This window comes from Phascolarctos cinereus, unplaced genomic scaffold (genome assembly GCF_003287225.1).
Source record: "Phascolarctos cinereus isolate Bilbo 61053 unplaced genomic scaffold, phaCin_HiC Scaffold_4;HRSCAF=312, whole genome shotgun sequence".
In the NCBI taxonomy this organism is placed as follows: Eukaryota; Metazoa; Chordata; class Mammalia; order Diprotodontia; family Phascolarctidae; genus Phascolarctos; species Phascolarctos cinereus.
Window position 1 is genome coordinate 109,243,971 of NW_027555847.1, and position 23,599 is coordinate 109,267,569.

The following is a 23,599-nucleotide window of genomic DNA, read 5'->3' on the forward strand; positions in this document are numbered from 1 at the left end:
CATCTGGTAGGATTTAGAAGTCTTGAGTCCAGGCCCTGACCATCCACTGCCTACAGCCGGAGCCCAAGAAACCCAGCTCTACCACCACTGAAAATCAGAGATTTAAAAATCTACCATCCTCCCTAATAATAAAAATAACAGCTAACATTTACATAGCATTTACTATGTTCCAGGAACTGTGCTAAGCACTTTACAATCATTATCTCATTTGATGCTCACAATAGTCCTGGAGGTAGATGCTATTATTATCCCCGTTTTATGAATGAGTAAATTGAAGCAGATAGAGGGTAAGTGACTTGGGTCACACAGCTAGTAAGTGTCTGAGGCTGGATTTGAACTTGGGTCTTTCTGACTCAAGGCCCAGTGCTCTATTCTCTGTGTCACCTAGCTGCCTCATAAGAGTTTAGAATATCTCTGAGTGCTTGCAATTTTTTTTGTAATAAATATACAGTCAGGTTTTTGCCACTCCATCAGAATATCAACTCTCCAAGACAATAACCTAATTTCCTTTGCATCTCTGCATATTTCCTAGACCTGTGACTCACCCTGCACAGAGTGGGTGTTTGCCCAGAAAGCTAGAACATTCTGGAAGAATTTAAATGTTAGACTTACAGATTAGATCATTTAATGATTATTAATGTCTGGAGCCATGGAGATCTCAGATGTTTTCTGTACTAGTAATTCTGGGAAAGATGCAGGGGAGGTGGGAAGAGGGGGATGAGATATCCAGAAATTTTCTTTTTCCTTCTAGCTATAATAATTAAGCCAGTCATCAAATTCAGGGTATTTTGAATAGATCAAATAAAAAATAATAATGTAGAAAGAGCCAAACTTAAGAAATATATTTATATATGTGTGTGTATGTGTGTGTGTGTGTATTACACACATGATTTGTATTTGCAATTTCATCAGTGTTTCATGATTAAAATTCTCTCTTCTACTATAGATAGTAACTGGCCTATGTCTGGTCTGAGAGAGTTGCTTGGAGCACTCAGTGCTTCAGTGTTTTACTCAAGATCGCACAATCAATATGTGTTGGAGGCAAGACGTAGGGTCTTGTCTCTCGAGGTAGTTTCTATTCACCAAGCCACACTATCTTTCATATATCCAACTATGTATGTGAATATGTGTGTCTGTATATGTACGTAGTTATTTCTAGACATACACAGAAATGCACATATATTGCCAGCTCCGCCTCTGATGTCCAATCTTGGCTAAGGTGTTGGGCTATCCTGTGTTTTCAAAGGTTGTGCCAACAGAATACAAATTCCATCAGTTTCTAGAAAACTGGAAAGAACAAGACTGGAAACAGTTTTGTCATCTGAACACCAGCTTAGCTAAATTTTCAGAGGCTCATCATCAGAAACTTGGCCACCAGATGTTGAATTTTTTTTTGGCCAGAAGAAGCTCATGAAGACAGTTTATTTAAGGTGTTTACAGAGTTACACAGTTATTCTCTGTGTTAATAAAGGCACAAATGAAATTGCCTCCTGAAAGTATCAATATACAACAGCAATTAAAAGTTAAAATGCTCAACTTGTTAATTAGCATAATTAATTGGTTATGTTTTGGAAGTTATGTAGAGCTGTAAGTTCATCAGTATAGGGCATGCCTGGTGTGAAAATTCTAGCCGCTAGTACAGATTGACAACTCTCATACAACTTAACAGCCTTAGTTCCCTGGGTACAAGAAGTGCTTTGCCCAGTGGTCACACAGCTATATTTGTCAGGGATGGGACTTGATTCCAGATTTTTTTTCCTCTAAGATCTATCCTCCATCCATCATGCCATGTTGCTTCATTAATTATGATTACTTGTTTTAAACCAATTTGAAAACACTAATGTTATTTTCAAATGCACAGATATAAAATTTGGAAATAACCTGGTTACAAATCTTTTCTGGGGCTGATTCAGTATTCTTCAAGCTAGTTTTGTTGTGATTGCTGCTTCCCTCCACTTCAATCTAAAGTTAATTTTGAGAAGTTTCTTTATAAGTACTGAAATCAATCAATTAATCAACATTTATTAATGTGTGCCAGGCACTGAGTTAAGTGCTGGGGATACAAAAAGAAGTAAAAGATAATTGTTGCCCTCAAGGAGATCACAACCTAATGGTGGAGACAATATGCAGACAAACATATACAGAGAAGTTATATACAGGATAGATAGGAAATAATTTAGAGTGGGAAGGCACTAGAATTAAGAGGGGTTGGGAAAGGCTTCATGAGGAAGATAGGATTTTATTTGAGACTTAAAGGAAGTAGGAGAAGCTGGTACACCAGAATGAAGAGGGAAAACATTCCAGGCATGGGAGACAGCCAGAGAAAATTCCTGGAGTCAAGAAAATGAGTGTCTTGTTCGGGTATCACGAAGGAGGCCACTGTCTGTAATCGGATCAAAGAGTACATGGTGAGGAGTAAAGGATAAGAAGACTGGAAAGGTGGGAGGGGGCTAGGTTTGATGAGAAAATGAAGCAGTCTTTGAGATTCTCCTATGTAAGTTGAAAATGTCTTTTGAGTAAAGGAAAAATCAACAGACAACTGAAAGAAAAACACTCAGCCATTCTAGAACAGCTATCTGATTTCTATGCCTTTCAGATAGGGAGGAATTGGGTATCTCTTCAACCCGGCATGAAATGTACTCAGGAGGAAGTGGATCTGAATTTTTTAAGATACATCCATACTGGGGCAATGGGTTCCCAGAACCAAGATAGCTTCACGTTTCACCTCTGGGATGGAGACAATAGGTCACCCACACTGGACTGTCACATCAGCATCAAGAACATCAAAAAGGGTAACAATAAATAATCAACTTAATTTTCGTTACTAGGAAATAGCATGATTGGTAGTCACTCTAACCTGCTCCTTATCTTCCTTTTGTCCCTATAATGTGGGTATTCCTCTAGTTTGTATTTTAGTCCTTCTCTCTCTACATGTCCTCTTATTCAGCCAATCCACTCCCTTCCTTTCAAATATCACCCTTTACAAATGGTTCCCAAATCTATTTCTTCATATCTAACTCTACCGAGAGCTCCAGTCCTATATTTGCAGTTGCTTTCTAGGTATCTTCACATATATGCACCACCAAACACCTCAAACTGATTATGTCTAAAACTGAAATTATCTCCCCCCTCAACTCCCTTTCCCTAACTTCTCTATTTCTGCTCATGTCACCACTTTCATCATCCCAGTCATTCAGACTCATAACTTTGGATACTTGACTCTTTCTTCTTCCTCACTCACTTCCCATATCCAATTAATTGTCAAGCCCTATCATTTCTATCTTTGTAACACCTCTCAACACATATCCCCTCTTCTCCACTTTCGTTGCAACTATACTACCTTGGGCCTTCATCCTTCCTCATCTAGATTATTATATTAGCTTCTTAATTGGTCTTCCTGCTTTCAATTTCTTCCCTCTTCAATCAGTCCTGCATACCATTACTCAAGCAGTCTTCTTAATACAACACTTCTGTTACTCCTCTATTGAAAACCCTTCAGGTACTCCCCCATGCCTATAGAATAAATAATAAATTCCTTATCTGAGATTCAAGGCCCTCACCAACCTAATTCCAAACCTATCTTTCATGCCTTCCTTCAGACTACTCTTCACATGTTCTTATTTTTTTGTCAAACTACTTTCCATTTTCCTGTCCTCTTTATCATCCTGTCTCCTATCTCTGTGTTTTGGTCATTAGGTCCCCTCTGTTTCCATTCCCTGTGTTTTGCCTAGGGTTAGCCCAAATGATGAACATGTGTGTTATTCTTCAGAAAGAAAAAAAAAGAAATAAAATCTGTACAATTAATACCTTAGCCACAAAAAGAGCATTCAATCAATCAGTAAATACTTATTAAGTACCTTCTACATGCCTGGTACTGTGCTAAGTACATTGAATTTCAGAACTGAAAGTGACCTTATTAGTCATCTAGTCCTCATTTTATAATTAGGGAAACTAAGGCTAAAAGAGGAGAAGTGTATTTATAAGGTTACACAGTGGTAAAGCTGGGACTCTAATCCAACTGTCCAGAAGTCCAGGTCAGTTTTTACTCTCCCCTTGTCATATACATTTTCTTAGCTGGCTTATGATCAATATCATACCCTCTAAGTGTGATTTTATGCCAAGATTCCAACCTGGTCCTCCTTATTGTCTATATCAAGTGACTATAGAACTATATATCCAGTCCTAGTCTTTCTCTTGAGTTATAGTATTGCATCCTCAGTTGCATTTTGGACATTTCAAAATGGATGTCCTAAGACATCTCTCACTCATTATGTACAAAATAGAACTTGTCAAACTCACTCCTCACCTAAACTTCACTGTTTCTATAAAATACACCACCATTCTCTCAGTCTTCCAAGTTCATAACAGTAGAATTATATTCAACTCCTCATTTTTCCTCACCCCACATATCCAATCATTTGTCAAATCTTGCCATTTCTTCCTTTTCCAACATCTCTCACATCTGATCTCCTTCTCTATTCACCTGTCCATCACCTAATTCAGGCTTTCATTATTTCTCATCCAGCCTTTTGCAATAGCCTCCTAATTGATCATGCCTAGGATCTTTCCTCAATCTAATCTATACTTCACATAGTCGCCAAAATGACTTTCCTTAAACATAAAACTGAACCATGTTATTCCTATACTTAATAAACTCTAGTTGATCCATACATACTTCCTGTAACTTCTCTTTTGGCTTTTATAATGTCTCACCCTGGCGCATTTCTATCTTTCTAACCTCAGTATGCATTACTTCACCACAGTCTGCTTCTTACACATGGCCCTCCACCTCTCATCTACATGCCTTTGTGCTAATCATTCCATATGTCTTCTTTCTCTACCTCCAGGTCACAGAATTTGTCACTTTCTTCAGGAAGCAACTCAAATACCACCTTCGATGCATAGAGACTTCCTGAGGCCCCAGCTACTAATGCTCTTCTTCTCTAACTACCTTTTATTTAACTACCTCATGTTTCTTTTCTATTTGCTTTCTATACTTTTATTCTGTTTGTAATTTCATTCTGCACCGTATATTTTGAATATGCTGTCTTCCATTCCCTTTCCCAACCCTCCCCCACAGTGGATTGTAACTCCTTGGGAATGGAGATTTTTTTCTTTTTTAAAACATATTTGTATGTTCAGCACTTGGCACTTAGTAATAACTTAGTAAGTAATTATTTATTGGCATAACTGGCAACCCCAACTTTCCAGAATGCAAACTAAGACCAGGGAAGGGAGTAGACAGGCTTGCATGACCAAAAAGGATATCACATAATGTTTACAATTTAAAGAAGCACATTCACTAAACTCAAAAAGGAGCTTATCAGGGCTTCTTTATTCATATTTTGTAAACAATTTACATAAGCTTCTTGAAGTCAGGGACTTTCATTTTTGTCTTTGTATGCTTAGTATTCATCATAGCATCAGCTACATAGTAGCGCTTAAACTAAAAGGACCAGGAATATCAATCAGCACAAAAATACAAATCGTTCTTCAAGGTATTCTTAAGTTTCTGTTCTTCTATTAATAAAGGCTTGTTTATTGATTGATGGAAAATTAGGATATCTGTTGTACAATCCATTATAGATTATAAGCTTTGAACTAAGAGAAAGAAAGGAGGCTGCTAAAAACAGGGAGTGGCCTAATCATGAAGAAAACAGAAAAGCAGCCACAAGAGCTCAATAATAGCTAGCAATCTTGGGATCACACAGTCCCAACATATCTCAGCAGATCCTGAGATATCCTACCATCCATAATAATTGGTGGCTGTAATGATGAGCTTAGTCATCAAAAATACTGTCATATTCAGTCTCAAAAGGCAGGCATGTTTGTGATCTATTTTAGATTTTTTTTTCATTAAAATAGCTTAAAATTTTAATGGAATAAGATTGCATTATCTGGAAAATGCATTTGGTTAGAACAGCTTACTCCCTGGCAGTTCCAGATAAATGGCTCATTACTGTAAGTCCATTAAGCTAATGGTGATCAAGAAAATAAATCAGACAATGGGAAAATACACTAAAATTTGTTTTAAAAAATATTATGAAATTTATTGATATCAATCAGGCTAGCCAATGTGATAATTTCAGAAATGATTACTATAAATGGGGCACCTGAATAATGGAACCCTGAACAGTTCTGATTTATATTCATTATATCTGAAGTGTGTAGTTAGGTAAGAGCATTTTGTACTCCATTTTGAATAATTTAACCCTCTAGCTATAATAAAACTAATAATTCATATAATTTATAATTCTAACCTTTTTTCCTGGATTTTTCAAGAAACTAAGTGCTCTTTGGACCTCAGTTTACTCACTGTAATGTGAGTGAATTGGATTAGAGAAACCCCTAAGTTCCATTTTGGCTCTAAATCCTATGATCTGGCTTTGAATCCTGTTACTGTGAACTTTAATGAACTCAGTTATTCCATGATTTATTTGAATTTTTTATCCCAGTGATTTTCAAAAGGAATGAGGAAGATACAAGTTAAACCAAATGGGCAATATATTATAAAGTCAAAGAGAGACCCTCTTTAGATTCCCATAGGAATCAAAATAAGAATTGGTTTTACTAGCAATGTAAGAGGAGCAGATGACCACAGTGTAGCATTAAATTTGATTTCAATTTCTGGGAACCTAAAAGACAAAGGAAGATGGGTTGGGTTGAATAGCTTTCATTTTGTGGGGAAAGGATACTGAATCAACACAGAAGCAAAATGTTTTCCTGCAAGTCAACTTGCACAGGAATTTTCCATTTTACGTAGGTCATTAGTTACCTGTGATCTATATTTTATCCCCCTACTAGACGGTAAGCTCCGTGAGAATAGAGTTTGTATCTTGCCTGAACTTTGTGGTTCCCACAGTGTTATGTATACAGCTGACACTTAATAAATGTTTATTTAATGCATGCATGAATAAATCATGTGACTGAAGAACAGCATTTTCATTGTAGTTTTTAAAAAGGTCAAAAGACAGGGTTCACTGTATATGATCTTGTGGTCCTTCACATTTTGGTTGCCCTCTTTGGGATGTTCTCCAGATAATCAATATCCTTCATGAAATGAGGCATCTAGAACTAAAAACAATATTCCAGGTGTGGTAGCAGAATTATTGGCTTCCTTATTCTGGACACTCCTCTCTTAAAGCAGTCTAACATCCTATTTGCTTTTTTTTTTTCTTTTTTGTCTACTGTGTGACACTGTTAAGATCTACTGAACATTCAGTCCACTAAAACCTTCAGATCTTTTTCGGATGAACTATTAAAATGCTATCCTTGCCCATCTTGTTGCTTTTTCAAACCTAATTGTAAGATTCTATTAAATTTCATCTTATTCTCTTTTGCCTAACATTCTAGCCTGTTGAAATCTTTTTGGATCCTAATTCTGGCATTTAGTTATTCTGTCCAAATGGTTTTTAGTATAATCCAATGACAATAATGTCCCTGTTTTGCCTTCATTGATATGCATCCAAATGCTTTCCATCATGCTTCCCATGACTGCTTCCTGGACTTTCCCACAGAAGTATAACTTCTTAATATGCTTTGAATGATTTTTACTTAACTAGTTCCTTTTGAATCAAGTATAACCTTCCAGAATCACATTACAGACATAAGCTCCATCCTACCAAGTCTCAATGATACTTGTGAGATTAAATTTGCCTTTTTGTGTTAGAATCTCTAGTTTACCTTGTTTATTGGTCAGCATCTTTTAGTGCATAGAATCCTGGCTTTGAAATCAGGAAGACTTAGGTTCAAATTCCACTTCATTCACTCATTGGCTGTATGACTCTGGGCTACTCATTTAAAATCTTTGAGTCTCACTTTCTTCATTTCTAAAATGAGAAATACTAATAGCTCTTACCTTACAGTGTTATTTTGAGAAACAAATGATTAAATGTACAAAAAGTGATTTATGAACATAAAATCACTATATTAGTATCTATTATTAATCTGTACTTTGAATATTATATTCATATTTTATTTATCTGTACTTTGTGTGTAAGTTCCTGGGGCCAAGAGTTTTACCTCTGGCTCCTTTCTAAGGTTTGGCCTCCTGTGAATTTATTGGTGTCTCTACTGATGTTCATCATTCTTTCTCTGTGGCATCTAGATTAATGCATATATACACACACACACTATATATATATAGTGTGTGTATGTATGTATCTGTGCATATGCTTTCTTTTATTCCCATCCTTTTCAGCTTAAACTAATCTTTTTTGATTAGATTTTCAAGACTCCTGATAAATGCATTTTGGCAGACCTTATTTGATGCACTCCTCTCCAACCAACAGCCTCTCAATTACATATTTTAAGCCATGGTCTAGAAATCTAAATCCCATTCTCAGCCACCATCTTCTTAATAGGCTGTTTGCTGCACTGTTTCAGGCTTAGGGGATAAATAAGCAAAAGCACAGAGTTGAGAGAGGGCAGCATAAGACCAGATATTGGAGAGTAGTTCAGTTTGTCTCTAATGTAGAATATGTGAATAGTATGAAATAAGCTGAATTGATAGCCTGGAGTCAGATTATAATGGACGCCAAGATCAGGAATTTGTGCTTTATTTCATAAACAATATGGAGCTACTAAAAGATTTTCAGGAGACTAGTAACATGATCAGAGGAAGGCATTTAGATGATTATTTAGGCAGGAGTGTGAAATATAAGGACAGGAAGACCAATTAAAAGGCTGTTTACGGTAGTCTAGAGATTTAGAGGCAAAAATGAACACCTGAATTAGGATGGTTGATGTCAAAGTGAAAAGAAGACAAAATAAATTTGAGATATTGTGAAGGCAGAATCAAAAGAATTTGTCAACTGGTTGTATGTAGAGACTGAGAGAGGTGGAGTGGAAGAAGAAATAACCAAAGATAACACTGAAGTTATGAGCTTGGGTGACTGGGAGAATAGTGGTACCATCAACAGAAGTAGAAGAATTGAGTGGAAAGGCATCTATTGGTGGGGAGAAGAAAAGGGGTTAATTTGGGGTATGTTCAATTTAAAATGCTGGCCAGACATCTAGGAAGCAATCTCCAGAAGGCAGTTAGAGGACTGGAAGTCTGGGAGGAAGTTGGTAGGGAGATAGAGACATGGGAGTTATCTCCATACTCATAGTAATTGAATCTGTGAGATAAGATACGATAACAAGGAAAGAGTGAACAAGAAAGTACAATGATGTCAAAGCCAAGGAAGGAGAATGAATGCTCAGATGAAGTCTTAGCCTTGGCAACAAGGTCTTTATTTCTTTTGAAACGAGAGGGAAGGAATAGATGGTGTATGTGGCTATTGAAAAGTTTAGAGGAGTGTAGAAAGGAGAACTGATAGAATTCTTGTCGAGTTGGCCTTAACATTCCCAGTAGAACAGAAGGCAAAATTGCCCACTGAGAGTAGGGGGTGAAAGACAATGACAGTATAGTATTTAATAAAGGCAAATGTCATGGGGTATACTTATTGAGTATAAATAAGTGATGCAAACACGAGAACAAGAATGACTTGATTTGAGTACTCTCTGTCCTTCCAAAGGTACAGATGTGGGGTGGGAATAGGGTTTAGAAGTCATCTCTCCAGATAAAAAAGGAAAGTACAATACCAGGATGACTAAATAAGAGCAGCCATAATGCAGTTCTCCCATTATACTCAACACTGGCCATATCCTAGACTACTGTGACCAGTTTTGACCTGCACAATGTAAATAAAGGATATGCGAGCCTTGGAGAACAGCTGGCCTGATCTAGGGCTCCATAGGGAAAAAAGACCAAACTATACAAATATGAACCAACTTCTCCTTCACTCAGACAAGTCTCATGGCAGAGATATGTTTTGAGAACTTCTATTCAGTGTATAGTCTTTTTATTAGTGTTTTTGCAATTCTCCAGTCTTTTGCTGCTCATCCTCATCCCTCCTAGAACCCGTGCTGAGTCCTTACCAATCCACTTTGTAGCCCCACAGAATGCTCATTTGACTTGATGCTCCAACCGCACAATTATTTAATTCTGTGTAAGAAAAAAAATCATTTAATGCCTAAGATCCTTTAAAAATGCATGAATCCTATGTTCGAGAGTTTCAAAATAGAGTTCTTAACCAGGGTCTCTTCTACATTGCAGGTGATATTGCAGTCTTGTCCAAACCACTGGTAGTGTCTAAAGGGGACAGAGGCTTCTTGACCACCTCTACCCTCTTAGCTACTGATGGAACAGATAAGCCAGAAGAGCTTTTTTTTGTTATCACTTCCCCACCTCAGTATGGCCAGATGGAATACATCAGCTATCCCGGAGTCCCTATCACAAGCTTCAACCAGATGGATATTGCAGGTCAGAAAGTCTGCTATGTACACAAAAGCAAGGCAGCTGTTCCAAATGACGTGTTCAGGTGAGTCCCATCAAAGCCTCTAAATACTTATTCCTGAGAGTGACAGGATAAGGAAAATATTTTTGAGGTCCTTTCTCAACAGTAGAACAGCCATGTGGCTAGGAATGGAAGCATCTAGCTGAAAGCAACTAGGTAGCATAGTGGATAGAGTGCTGAGCCTGGAATCAGGAAGATGTGAGTTCAAATCCAGCCTCAGACACTTATTAGGTGTGTAACCCTGGGCAAATCATTTAAACTCTGCCTCAGTTGCCTCAACTGTAAAATGCTGATAATAATAGCACCTGTTTGTCAGAGTTGTTTGAAGATCAAATGAGATAATATTTGTAAAGTGCCTAGCACTGAGCTTGGCATATAGTAAGTGCTTAATAAAAACTTCCTTCTGAAGTTTGGAGACTATTACAGCAATCCAAGGGTGGGGAAAGATGATAGGGGTCTAAAGTAGGGTTGTGGCAGTATGTGGAGAGAAGGGGATGTATGCAAGAGATGTAGAAATTGATAGAACTTCCACATCTATTGGATATAGGGGATGAGAGAGAGGGCAAAGGCAAAGATGAAGTTTTGATCTTTGGTGACTGGCAGGATTGTGTGTCAAAAATAGGAAAAGTGAAATTTGGAGAAATAGTGAATGTTAGGAGAAAGGAGGATGAGTTTTGAGCGTGCTGAGTTTGAGGTTCTTGTGGCGCGTTCAGACAGAGATGTGAAATGAATTAAGGGGGGGAAAGATTAGATCTGGGCCTGAAGATTAGGCACTCACCTGCACAGAGGTGATCATTTGAATCCATAGAACTAGATGAGACATAGAGGTGGAAGAGAAGGCCTGGGATACCTATGTTTAGAGCATAGGAAAGAGATGAACCAACAAAAGAAACCAAGAAAGAATAGTCAGACAAGTAGGAGAAGAACCAGGAGAACAGTATTTCCTAGAGAAAGGAGATCATTTGTACCACAAGCTTTCTTGTTTTGAAACTTCATAAATATGTTGAAGTTATCCTTTGGTCACTGGAAAAACTTTGAGAGGTGAACTTGCTTGGGCCTTGGTTTCCTCGTCCTTAAAATAAAGGCGCTGGGATTAGATGACCCTCTCTAGGGTTCTAGCTCTAGTTCTCTAACCAAATGGTATCTAGAAACTGTCTAACTTGTGTTGCTGAGATTCATTTGAACAGATTTCGACATGGCTTTTATAGGGGATTTAAAGTGAAGAGGTTTTTTTTTTCCTTAAGTGTTTTTAATTAACCTGGGGACATGGATTGACTAATAGACATTACTTCTGACGTTTGGCTTGACCTAATATGAACAAAGGAAATAGAATTCTCAGTTTCATGGAAACTTTTCATTTGTTACTTACATAATCAATTCTAAATATTTCATTGGGGGGGGTGTCAGCAATCACATCTCTTTCACAGCTGGCACATGAGCTTGAGGTCTTCACTGACAGCTGCTTTGATGCTCTCAGCTGGGAGGAATAAGTGGTCTGGTCTGATGACCAGTGTGGGTATTCCCTACACCTGTGCAAACTGAAACCCCTTTACATGGCATGGTGAAAGGAGGGCAAGAACTGATTCTGCAGTCAGAGAACCTGGAATCACATCTTCCCCTTTTAGCTTGTCTGCATGAGGTTGGATAAATCATCTTTCTTCCCTCAGCCTTAGTTCGCTTATCTGTTTGGAATAAAAAAAGGGGGGGGAGGGTTTGAATAATATGCTGTTGAGGTCCCTTCTAGCCCTAGGCCTATGATCCTATGGTCTTCTCATCCTGTATGATTAAAGTGCTGGTCTTTCTGTAAATTGTCCAGAGACGACCTAGTGTGCTGGAGGCCCTACTTTATTTCATTTTGATTTTAAAAATTTTGTGGATACCAGTGTGGCACATGGGCAGTCCATCTGTTATCTCTCACATGACTCCCGCCATGATGTAATTTATGACATTATTTACACTTTTTGTGATATTTTGCATCCATTTGTAAATCCCTTCTCTCCTCACCCACACCATTCAAGATGCCTCTCTATTCCCCTTTGGGTCAACTGCAATTTTGATTCTTCTGACATTGTGGCATTGCATGAATCCCAGTCATGTAGCATTGCCAAGACAATGCAGATTTAAGTTATAGTGTGATTTCATGAAACACTTAACAGTAATTTTCCTTGATACTTGAGAATACAAGGACTTTGGGGTGGGGATGATTTAGGCAGTCAGGCTTTTTTTTTTTTTGAAAGGAAGTTTGAAGTGGTGCTCCGTTTTTCTCTTTCTAGATTCCCCTCTGACAAGCAGAGATAAGAGCATTGGATTGTTCTTGCTTGTTAAAAACAAAACAAAGAAAACATACAAATTGTACATCTAAGCATTTGAAGGCATCACTAAAAATTTCCAAGATCAATCTCTTGAGTTTGTTTCCTTTGTTCATGTTCTTGTCTTTTGATCCGTCTAATCCTGCTCCACCCCCACTCCAGCATGGAGGGCAGCCTTGAAAAGGAAAAGAAGTTACAAAACTGTAGCCTGAGGGGCCTGCAGAAGCTGGAGAGAGAAGACTAGCCACACTCCTTTGTGGGTGATGGTGGCTGATGTTTCTAAGCTGATTGAATGTATCCTCAGCTTCAGGGCTTTTCTCTTTAACACCAGCTGGTAGAGCCACCCCTCCTGCTGCCTCTCTGGGTCATTGCCCATGTTGAAAAGTGAAGCAAAGGTGTTAATTAGACAGCGTTAAATTATAAGAATGGTGAAAAGTTCAAAGCATTGCAAAATAGTTGTTGCCTATACCATAAATCCTTAATAAATTCCCCTGTTACTTGCTGCCTGGTGTGTCTTTTGGGTAAATCACGGAACCTTTCTGGGCCTCAGTTTCCTCATCTGTAAAATGAGGACTTTAAACTAGATGATCTTGAAGGCGCATTCCAACTTTTAAAGTCTAGGATGCTGTGATCCTGTGATCTCAAGCAATTAATTGGGGGACATGGGGAGTACAATATTTTAAAGCTAACATTATTACTGTAAGTTGGTGTAATTATTCAAGCTATACCAACAAAAGAATTGCCTCGTTGGCATCTATAGGAGCCTTGCTGTAATTAATAGAGAAGATGATCTGGAGTTAGGAGATTTGTTGTTTCTATATAAGAAGTTCTGAAGTGATGGGAAACAGGCTTTTTTTTTTAAATTATTTTAAGCAATGCCCCTATATCCTGATTTACACTATTAAATTGACTCTCCTAAGAAATAGTTCAATAAGCAAGACTGAAGTTCAGGCTAAGCTGTCTGAATGATCCCCAATTCTGGATGGATCAAGTTCACACGAATTAGACCTTACTCTGTTGAGCTAACTGGGGCCTGAAGGTTAGAGTATTCAGTAATGATAATAACAATGATAAGAGTAGTCAAATTCACAAAGCATTTTTCAAGTTGAAACTTTAAATTTTAAATTAAATTTTAAACTTTCACATATCTTTTATGATCCTCCCAGCCACCCTGTGAGGCTGACAGCAAACACAGTTATTCTCACCTTCCAGTTTACAAAACTGGGGCTCTGAGATAAGGTGACCTGCCCACAGTCCTGCAACTCCTAAGTGGCTGATCTGGATTTTGAACTCCAAATCTAGTATTCTTTCTTCTTATACTAGTTTGTCTTGTTTTCTGGCTATGGAAACTGGGAATCGGAGATGAAGTAACTTGCTTACAGTTATACAAATAGTAAATGGCAAAGCCAGAATCATGATCCATCTCCAAACATTCAAAAGTCTTTCTTGGGGAAGGAGGATTGAACTTGGTCTTCTTGGCCTCAAAGGGCATAACTTTGAGCAATAGCTGAAATAGGATAGAAGTTGCAAACAGGCAGATTTAAGCTTGAGCTAAGAAAATACTTCTAACAAAAAGCTTATTTATCCTTGAGTAGGGTGGATGACTTTGGAAGGAATGAGTTCCTCATCACTAAAGAGGTCTTCATACAAGGGCTGGATGAGAACTTCCTGGGTTTTTTTTGTCCCTCTTTGGTTTGGGCTAGATAGCTTCTGAGATCCCATTGAACTCTGAGATTCTGTATAACATGACATGGCATGTTGTGTTATACATGCTCTGATGTCATGACAAAGGCATCAGAAGAGTTCTGTAATGGAGAAATAGGACAAATACTTTAGAGAAACACCCAGAAACAAGAAGTCTAGACTGAAGATAGGAAGGGGGGGGGCGGATTGGAGGGTGGGAGCAGAAGTAGGAGTAAAGGGACAAGCAACAGGGACAGTCAGATTATTGATGCAATTACCATGGGAGAGGAGATCATCAGTCTAACTTTTACCCCTCTAGAGGCTGGAAAGGCAAGATGACCCTGTAAGAAGTGCACTACAATGCCTGGAACTAGAGTCAGGACTCCCAATGGCAGGCATTGGGCTGTGAGCCAAGATGCAGAGACAGCCCCTCCAGGGGAAGAAGTGTAAACCCCCCACCCCACCCCCCACCTCCGTATCAGTGCCTTAGAATAACACCCTAGAAACAGTGTGTATAATGGATAGAGCTCTGGACTTGTTACAAGAATTCTTGGTCCTAGGCAAATCACATAAACTCTCTGGATCTGAATTTCCTTAATTATAAAAGGAGGGGTTTGGACTCTTATGACCTCTGAAATTCCTTCCAGCTTTGAAGTTATGATTCTATGGTACCTCCACGTTAGCTTGGCTCTGAATTTACCTCCCTGCCTCTAGAAAGGAACAATTAGACATAGGATCTGTCTGTGCTTATACTCACCTCTGAATCTCAGGACTGACTTCTGACTACAGTGACAACAGAATTTCACCGGTAATTTTCTATTTTCATACTTGACTTGTTTGTTAAGCACACCATGAAATGGACTTTTGATGAGTCCATGGTCTGAATGGTGGGAGTTGGCCAGTGAATAATAAATATTTTGCTGTTTTCCTAAGTCATGGAGATGTAGGAAGAGACAGATATAATGCCTAGCCATAAAGATTTCAAAGCAAAAGGATATTGCATAGTACATTGGAAAGAACACAAGATTGGAAGTCAAAGGACCTGGGTTCCAGTTATGATTTTACCATTTGTGATTTGGGCAAGTTACTTCTGCCATTTATGGTTCATTTTCTTCTGTAAGATGAAAAGGTTGATGTTTATGGAACATTGCATGTAGTGTCAGACTTTTTCAATATACTGGTTAGTTTTGCTGAACTTTTGTCCTCTTTAATTCTGGATTAAAAGGGCTGGCTGTCTGGAAGGAGGAGAGAGATACATTAAGAAAACATTACAATTTCTTTTTTTCATTGAATTCAGTTGGTTGATTTCTAAGAACCCTTCCAGTTCTAAATCCTATGATCCTGCAAATTTTGGGCATGAGGTGGACAAAGTAAAGATGAAACTATATTTAGGTTCAATTATGCAATGAGAAAAATGATGTATAAAGAATGAACTTACGTGTATGTCAGGGGGTGGGGGGCAGGAAAGGTTGGGAGTTGAGATGATGGAACAGGGAGGGAGAGAAGGATGTTGGGGAAAGAGGAGAAAAGATAGTTGTCTTTGGGATAAGAAAAATCTACAAAATTTAAAAGTTAATAATGAATTTTTTTCTTAGGCAAAGACAAGGTTTATTAGAACATCAGTCATATTGGGCAGACTTTAAGGAGTCTGAACATTAGTAAGCAATTGGCTAGATTATAAGAATCTAAGCCCGTGGCTAGATTTTAAGAATCTAAGCCAATAATGAACTTTTCATATAGAAAAAAGTTACTTCCATGGTGGGCTCAGCAGCTATGTGAGCTTTAAGGTAGAGGTTTGATATGAGGGAAAGAATATCGACCTTGGAGTCAGGAGCGTGGGATTCCAATCCCAGCTCTATTATTCCCTATCTGGGTTCATTCTATTTCAATTTCTTGACTCCTCTCCTATCATTTTTGCCCAGGATGTAGCATCTACTCTATAGCCAGAGGCAGTAATAGCTTTTTTTTTTTTTAAGTTGGGGAGAGAGAATTAAAATGGAATCATTTGAAGGAATATCTTCTATGTCTCATTTTGATGTTTGGTTGGTAACCTTGCATATTTATAATGGAAGAGTCTAGCATCTGCCCAATACTCATATTTTTAATCTTGTTGTCTCACTAACCCAATAGTGCACCACTACGCTGTTTGTCAAGTGGCACTAAACCAAAGCTGAAAGCCTGTTTTAATGAAAGTATGATGGTGATGCTTTTTTAAAAATTAAATATATGCAACTAGTCTAATCACCCAAATTTATGCTGCTTGCTGTTAGAATTTGGCAAGGAATTTGGATGGGTAGAGGAGATAAATTCTGTGGCAGAGAGTTTAGGGGTTTTTTTTTCCTCATCTCCTTTTTAGCGTAAGGAATGGTAACATTAATTAAATAGGGGAATTTAATGATCAGATTTTGCCTTCTGCAAAAATATTTTTTTGAATCATAAATTTCTCCTGCATTGTTTGGTGCTGCTGGCCTGGAAGAAAGATTTGGCAGCACGCGCAGGGACAGATGACACCGAGTGATTAGCAACCTGACTGCAGATGCTGGCAGCCGGGCGCTAAAAGAACATGCTAATGTCCTCCATTTTGACATGCAGGCTCTACTCCTTTTTTTTTTTTAAAGCTGGCACTGTTTATGATTCCATTTTTATCTTCTAAATGCCATGACAGATGGCAGATTCTTCAGCCAATTCCATTGCCAAGGAAATGTAGAAAGCTTGAACGCTTTACCATGGTAATGGTGATATCAAACCATGCCACAAACCCTAACTAAATCTGAGATTCATCCCCCAGATTTCATGAGAATGATGGCAAGCTTGGCTGCTGACTCTTTCCCTAGGGGGATAGAGAGGATGATGAGTAGTGAATGGGAATAAATAACATGGCCATATAGAAAGAGATGCTGCCTTGATGGCACCAACCAATACATTTCCTGGAGAAAGGAAGATAATTTTCTTAATCACCTGCTTTGTTGCTTTGAAACTTCATAAATGTGTTTAGGGATTATTTTTTGAAGTCATTGGGAAACCATTGGGAGATAAAATTGATTGAGACCTCAGATTCCCCGTCCATAAAATAAGTGACTGGGATTAAATGACCCCTGTCTAGAATTCTAGCTCCAATCCTATGATCCTGTGATCAAATCTTGTATTGCAGCTTCATCTCATATTCATTACTTTATGCTGTATTTTGAGCAGATTTTCCCCACTATAAATATAGACACTTAAAGAGGATTTAATTTTTTTTTAAATTAATAATGGGGAAGGAGTTGACTGTACATATTACTTTAGACACTTTTGACACCTATCTTGGTCTAAGAGAAATAGCATTCTTGGTTCATGGAAACTTTTCGCTGTTCCTTGTATCATCATAGTTTTATACTTGACCTAGCAATGTTAGTTATCACATCTCTCTCACTGTTGGCACATGAGCTTGAGGTCAGCTCTGACAGCTGCCTTGATGCTCCCAGCTGGGAATACGGTCCTCAGTAAACATATTTCTTACTCATATATGGTCTCTGGCCTGCCTATGCTCATTCCCATCTGTCTGATGGCAGAGTGCCTGTTTACAAGTTGGTCAGACCCTGATCATCAAGCAGTGATGCCAGACAGTGAGAGGAGTTTTAGATGGACAGCCTGCATAACGTAGGGAAAAAAAACCTCAGTGACCTCCAAAAGGTCAGGGATGCAGAGTAGATTTTAGTGATCCCAAGACTGGCCCTTCTAGGATTTTGTTAGGTTTTTTTTTTTTTGGTTCAAATGCCAACCTTTCATTCCCTGTAGCAGAAAGCCCAAGTCAAACTATCAAAATAAAAGATATAAAATGGTAGCCTTCATGTAAAAGATGCATGGAAAATATATTGTTTAATCTTGTTGAGTTAACTGAAATGTGTTAAGAATGTAATTAGGCAATTGCTTTAGTAACCCCAAATTTTAGTAATAATTGCTAACATTTATATAGTGCTTTAAGATTTGCAAAGCACTTTATAAATATTAAGTCATCTGACCCTCATAACAACCTTGTGGGGTAGGTGCTAGTGTTATCACTATTTTACAGATGAGGAAACTGAGGCAGACAGAGATTAAAATGACTTGCTCAGGATCACAAAGCCACTAAGTGTCTGAGGCTGTATTTGAACTCGTGTTCCTAACTCCAGGTCCAGCACTCTGTGCAAGCTAGAGGTCACTTAAGTAAAGGCTCATTTTTAGCACCAATATTCTTTTAGGGACGTCATATGCCCAACTCATGAAATCCCATAGTCTCCAAAGGATTCGGGCTTTCAGGTCACCTAAAGAGCAATGAAGGGATGCAGAGTGCATGTTAGGAAGTGGTGATACTTTACCCCCACTAGTAATTATGTAGGAAAAGTGTCATAAAGAGTTTTATTAGAGAAATATGTGACCAGAAACAAAGGTGGGTTAATCATTAGCAAGATTATGGTATGACTGATGGACCATTCATGTATTCCTTTGATATTTGTTAAGAGATACAGAGAAGATATGTGATGTCAAAAGAAATCAAAAAGATTCTCAATGAATGTCCTGTAGAGAATTTGTAGGAAGTCATGGAAGTGAGGAGCTGCACAGGGTGAGATGGAATGATTGAGTTGTAATCTCTATGGTTTGTGAGATTGCCCAAATCAATGAGATCCTACCTCCACTGAAATATCAAAGGTTGCAGTAATGGTGGCCAGGGTCAGCTTCTTTGCCCTGTCTTGGCCTATGAGAAGCTGGCTAAGGCGGGAGCTCTGCATATTCCAGCAAGAAAGCTTGTATCTAAGGGAAAACACAAGCATTCAAACTCCAGGGGAATATCATCAGAATTTTTGAGTCTGGACAATTAGTTTATAGGCTACTCAGCCAAAGGGGTGAATCCAAAGCAGGTTCGAAGGTTCCAGGAGAGCCAAAGAGTGAAAAATTATGGAATGAGTACTGAATTTGGAGTCACAGGACTTGAGGCTGGATTTTGGCTCTGCTCCCTTATTCCTTGTGTGACTTTGGGCAAATCACTTTCCCTCTCTGGGGCTTTGGTTAAGAGGATTGGATTAGGTAGCCTCTAAGGTACCTTCTCATTCTAAGTCTATGAAATATGAAGGTGTGGTACCCTGGCAGAGGGTTTAGCTGAGCTGATTTACAGCAAGCACCTCCATAGACTCATAGACTGCTGTGAGGTCAACATGGTAAATATTATCTCATATTAATAATTATGAATATCAAATATTATTAATCCCAATTCTATATATATGAAGAACCCAAGGTCCAGAGAGGATAAGTGACTTGACCTGAAATCACACAGCCAGTAAACATTAGAGATAGCCTCCAAGGCTAATATTTAGTCCACTATACAATTCTTTCTCCAATTCTTTCTCCATGTTCTAGATACTTATCAAGTAGGGATTAAACATGGTTCTTGCCCACAATAAGTTTATAGATTCAGTTTGATGATTAGAATACAGTGAGAGCAGCAGATTAGTGAGATTGACTCTCTTTGTTACCTTTCTGGTTTTAGCCACAACTCGGGTCTATTAGTGGTTTATTAAAAATACCCAACAGACAAAAAACACAACCATGCCCATCCCTACCCTCACTAGGAAGATATGAGGGTGCTTATATTTCATTCGTTTGGTAGAATAGTCTGAAAAATAGCATGGTCAGACAAGATGCTCCATTTTATGAGTCTGTATTCACATGTTCTAAGGAAGTTCAGTTCTTTTCCATTCAATTCAACACACATCTATACATGTACATTATACATTTATACAAATACTTTTCTGTATAGATCATAGCAAAATAGATCTAGAGGTAGAAGGGTTCTCAGAGGACATTTAGATCTAACCCCCTCATTTTACATATAAGGAAACCAAGGGCCAGGAGGTTAAATGATTTCACTAAGGTCACACAAGGGATCATAGGTGGAATTTAAACTTTCTTACTTAGTATCTTTGATTTTTCCACTGTACCTCAATGAATGAGACTCTTTAGATGGGACTATTAATTTAATAGTGAGAAGGCTTCCTTTGAGAAGTCTTTGATTTTTTTTTTCATTTTAGAGTCGCTTCAAGGCAAACACTTCAGTAAAGGTGTGTATTATCATTTCATTCCAGTAGATGGTGAAACAAGCATCCATGCTGAAGGCTACCTTGCCTCTCTTTGCCAGATTCATCGTGAGCAATGGACTAAGGACAAAGCACGGAGTGTTTGAGATCACCCTGGAGACTTTTGACCAAGCATTGCCTGTAGTGACCAGAAACAAGGGGTTAAGAATAACAGAAAGTGCCATGGCGCCCCTCTCTCCAGACATCCTGCAACTTTCTGACCCAGACACTCCAACAGAGAAGCTCACCTTCCTCTTGTTCCAGCTCCCCCAGCATGGACAGCTCTATCTTCGGGGGATGGTTCTCACACAGTACAATTTCACACAAGAAGAAGTGGACAGCATGAATGTGACCTACAGGCACCTGGGGGGAAACTCACAGATTGACCAGTTTACCTTTATGGCTACCGATGGGACAAATCAAGGCTTTGTTGTGAATGGAAAAGTGTTGAATGAACCTGTGTCCTTTACTATTCAGGCAAGTATGAAAAGTCCTCCAATCACTTCCTGCTAGGTCCCAAACTAAGTCAGTACAAAAGAAAGCTTCCCTGTCTTGTTGTACAATCCAACATGGGAACGTAGCCTTGCATTTTATGAGCTTTTGGTCTGTTTCTGAAGAAAACATTTGGTGATTTGAGAATTATCCATGTAAGCAATAATGGATGTTTGGGTTTATGTCACTCTCAATTTTGCGCTGTGCACAGTACACGTGCAAATGAATGAAAAAATATTTATTAAGTGCTTCCTATGTGCCAAACATGGTGCTAAGTTCTCAGATACAAATAGAAAAGGAACATAATTCCTGATATCATGGAGCTTACACTCTAATTGGAGAAGACAACACTTATAGGAGTCATAGAGTAGATTAAAAGATCCAGAGGTCCCAAGGGTACAGCTACAGGATGAATGGCAATGCTTGGGAATCCTTAGGATTTATGAGGATGTCTGACCCACAGGGGCAATCTACTACTACTTAATAAATGCATGATGAATGAATGAATTTAGGGTTCTTTAACATAATTTTTATTTCATTAGTCAGAGAGCAGCAAATACAGCCTGGTTCTCAATTTTATTCATTCTAAGCTGTGGTTAAGTTGATGTTCTTTTATCACACATCATCCTACGTGAAAAAAAGAAAAAACCAGAGGAATTCATTAGGTACATAAGAGTTCCTTTGATGTTAAAAGGGGAAACTATTATATATATCACCTTTTTTAGTTTGACTTGTCCTTTAGTTTGAAGGTTTTAAAACTAATCCAACAATTTGATTCAACAAATGCATATTAAAAATAAGCAAAGTCCTATGCACTGGGGGTATAAGGATGGAAAACAACCAATCCTTTCCCTTAAGAATCCTACAATCTAATATGGGAACTATGGCATGGATACAAAGAAGTACGATGCAAGGTAGAATGTGACAGGAGAAAAGGACAATTTTAGACAAAGCAATTTAGTTAAATTTAAGGAGGGAACAATGACTTCCAGCTGGGGAGAAGAGGAAAGACTTTATTTTGTTTAATTCTTGCCTGAGTCTGGTATATTAAAAAAATCTGATTTGGATAGACAGGAAGGGGGTAAAGATAACCTTGGAGTACTTATTAGAAGGAGGACAAATGAAAGGGGATGAAAGATCATTAAGTGGTGTATAACAGGAAGGGAGGAGGTATAATGAAGTTGACAGTGTTGATGTAGAGGAAGGCTTTACTGATGAGGCCCACCCAGAGGTGTGCTCTACTAATAACTCCTCTAAGATGCACCATCCCAATCCAAGACGTATGGGTTCTTGGCTTACCTTAATGATAATTTCATCTTTCAGAACTTGGGAAAACCAAGAAAGGGAAATTCTATTCTGGATCTCATTCTCATCAACAAGGGAAGAATTGGTTGTTAGGGTGGAATTGATAGGAGGTTTGTGAGGAAAGTGACCCCTTCATCTTATAATTTATGATAGAGAGAAAAAAGCTAGGAATGGTCAGGCATATATGATAGATTTGGAGAGAGCAGATTTTAAAGGATTCAAAGAAGGGAAATATGTAGGATCCCATGGACAAAAATTCCACAGGGAAAGTCAACTCAATGAATGAGATCCCTTTTAAGAATGATATTCTGAAAGCACAAATAAAATAATTCTATTGAGAAGGGAAAGGAAAGATTGTCTAAAACCATACATATGTATATTCACAGAAAACTGATTATCAATTTAGATTTTAAAAAGAAATATACACAAGATTAAAGTGAGGATAGGTAATGGAGGATAAAATAATCCTGTAAGAAAAGTGGAATGATCTGAGACTTGCAGAGAATGCTAAGAAGAACAAAATTTTTTTTAGTTATTTGGCATGGGGGGGGGAACTCAAAGAAAGATAAGAACTTGATGTGGATAAGATAATGAAATGGATGATGGAGAGGAGATGGAGATACTCAACTCTTATTTTGTTTGTTTCCTCTTTCCCTGAAAATCTAAGACCATATTATTACTCCCCTAAGGCAAGTGAGAAAAAACCAGTAACTATCCACTTACATGCCCAAGTTCCTGCCTCTCCAGAATTTCTGAGGCTAGGCTACACATGCATCAAGCCATATTTGATGAAGGTAGGAGAAGGGAACAGATGGGCTTTCACAAATTTTGTTCTATAGCAGATCACAGTTTTATAGTTATGTAATCGACTGAAAAGAGAGGATGTTGCAAGATTTTCATTTTGATTATTGGTTATGGATCATAAAAAGCATTCATTTCAGTAGCACCGATGTTATTTTAAAGGTTCTCCTCTAATACATTGTTTCCCAGGCATGTTAAAATTATGTGAAGTGTGACAAAAGAGATTTTAAATTAATTGAATGGTGTCCGAGATTTTAAATTAATTGAATGGTGTCCCTCTGGTTGTCAAGAGAGGAATAAAACAGGGTGATATATACTCACCAAAGGTTTTGTTCACTGTCATGAAGAATATATAGCACAGAGTCCTAAAAAGATATTTTTCCAAAATCATGGGATGCTAAGAAACCAGGAAGATGATGGTGGCCCTGACAATCATATGGAAGTTGGGAATTGAGGAAGGTTTGGGAGAAAAGATGAACTCTAATTTGGACATGTTGAATTTGAGATGCCTTCAGGACATCCAATTTTAGGTATCCAAGAGGTAGCTGGGGATGTGTGACTGTTGATCAGAAGAGGGACT

At 38.2% G+C, this 23,599-nt stretch overlaps 1 protein-coding gene across 1 annotated transcript in view; it reads left to right on the forward strand.

Moving 5' to 3' along the window:
* Positions 1-10,279: 10,279 nt before the first annotated feature.
* LOC144456799 (FRAS1-related extracellular matrix protein 1-like) overlaps positions 10,280-23,599 on the forward strand; it is a 54,313-nt gene continuing 40,993 nt past the window's right edge. The window contains exons 1-2 of the mRNA XM_078152487.1: positions 10,280-10,364; positions 20,431-20,898. Of these exons, the coding sequence (XP_078008613.1) occupies positions 20,434-20,898 (465 nt within the window). The 5' untranslated portion in view covers positions 10,280-10,364; positions 20,431-20,433. The remainder of the gene's footprint in view (positions 10,365-20,430; positions 20,899-23,599) is intronic.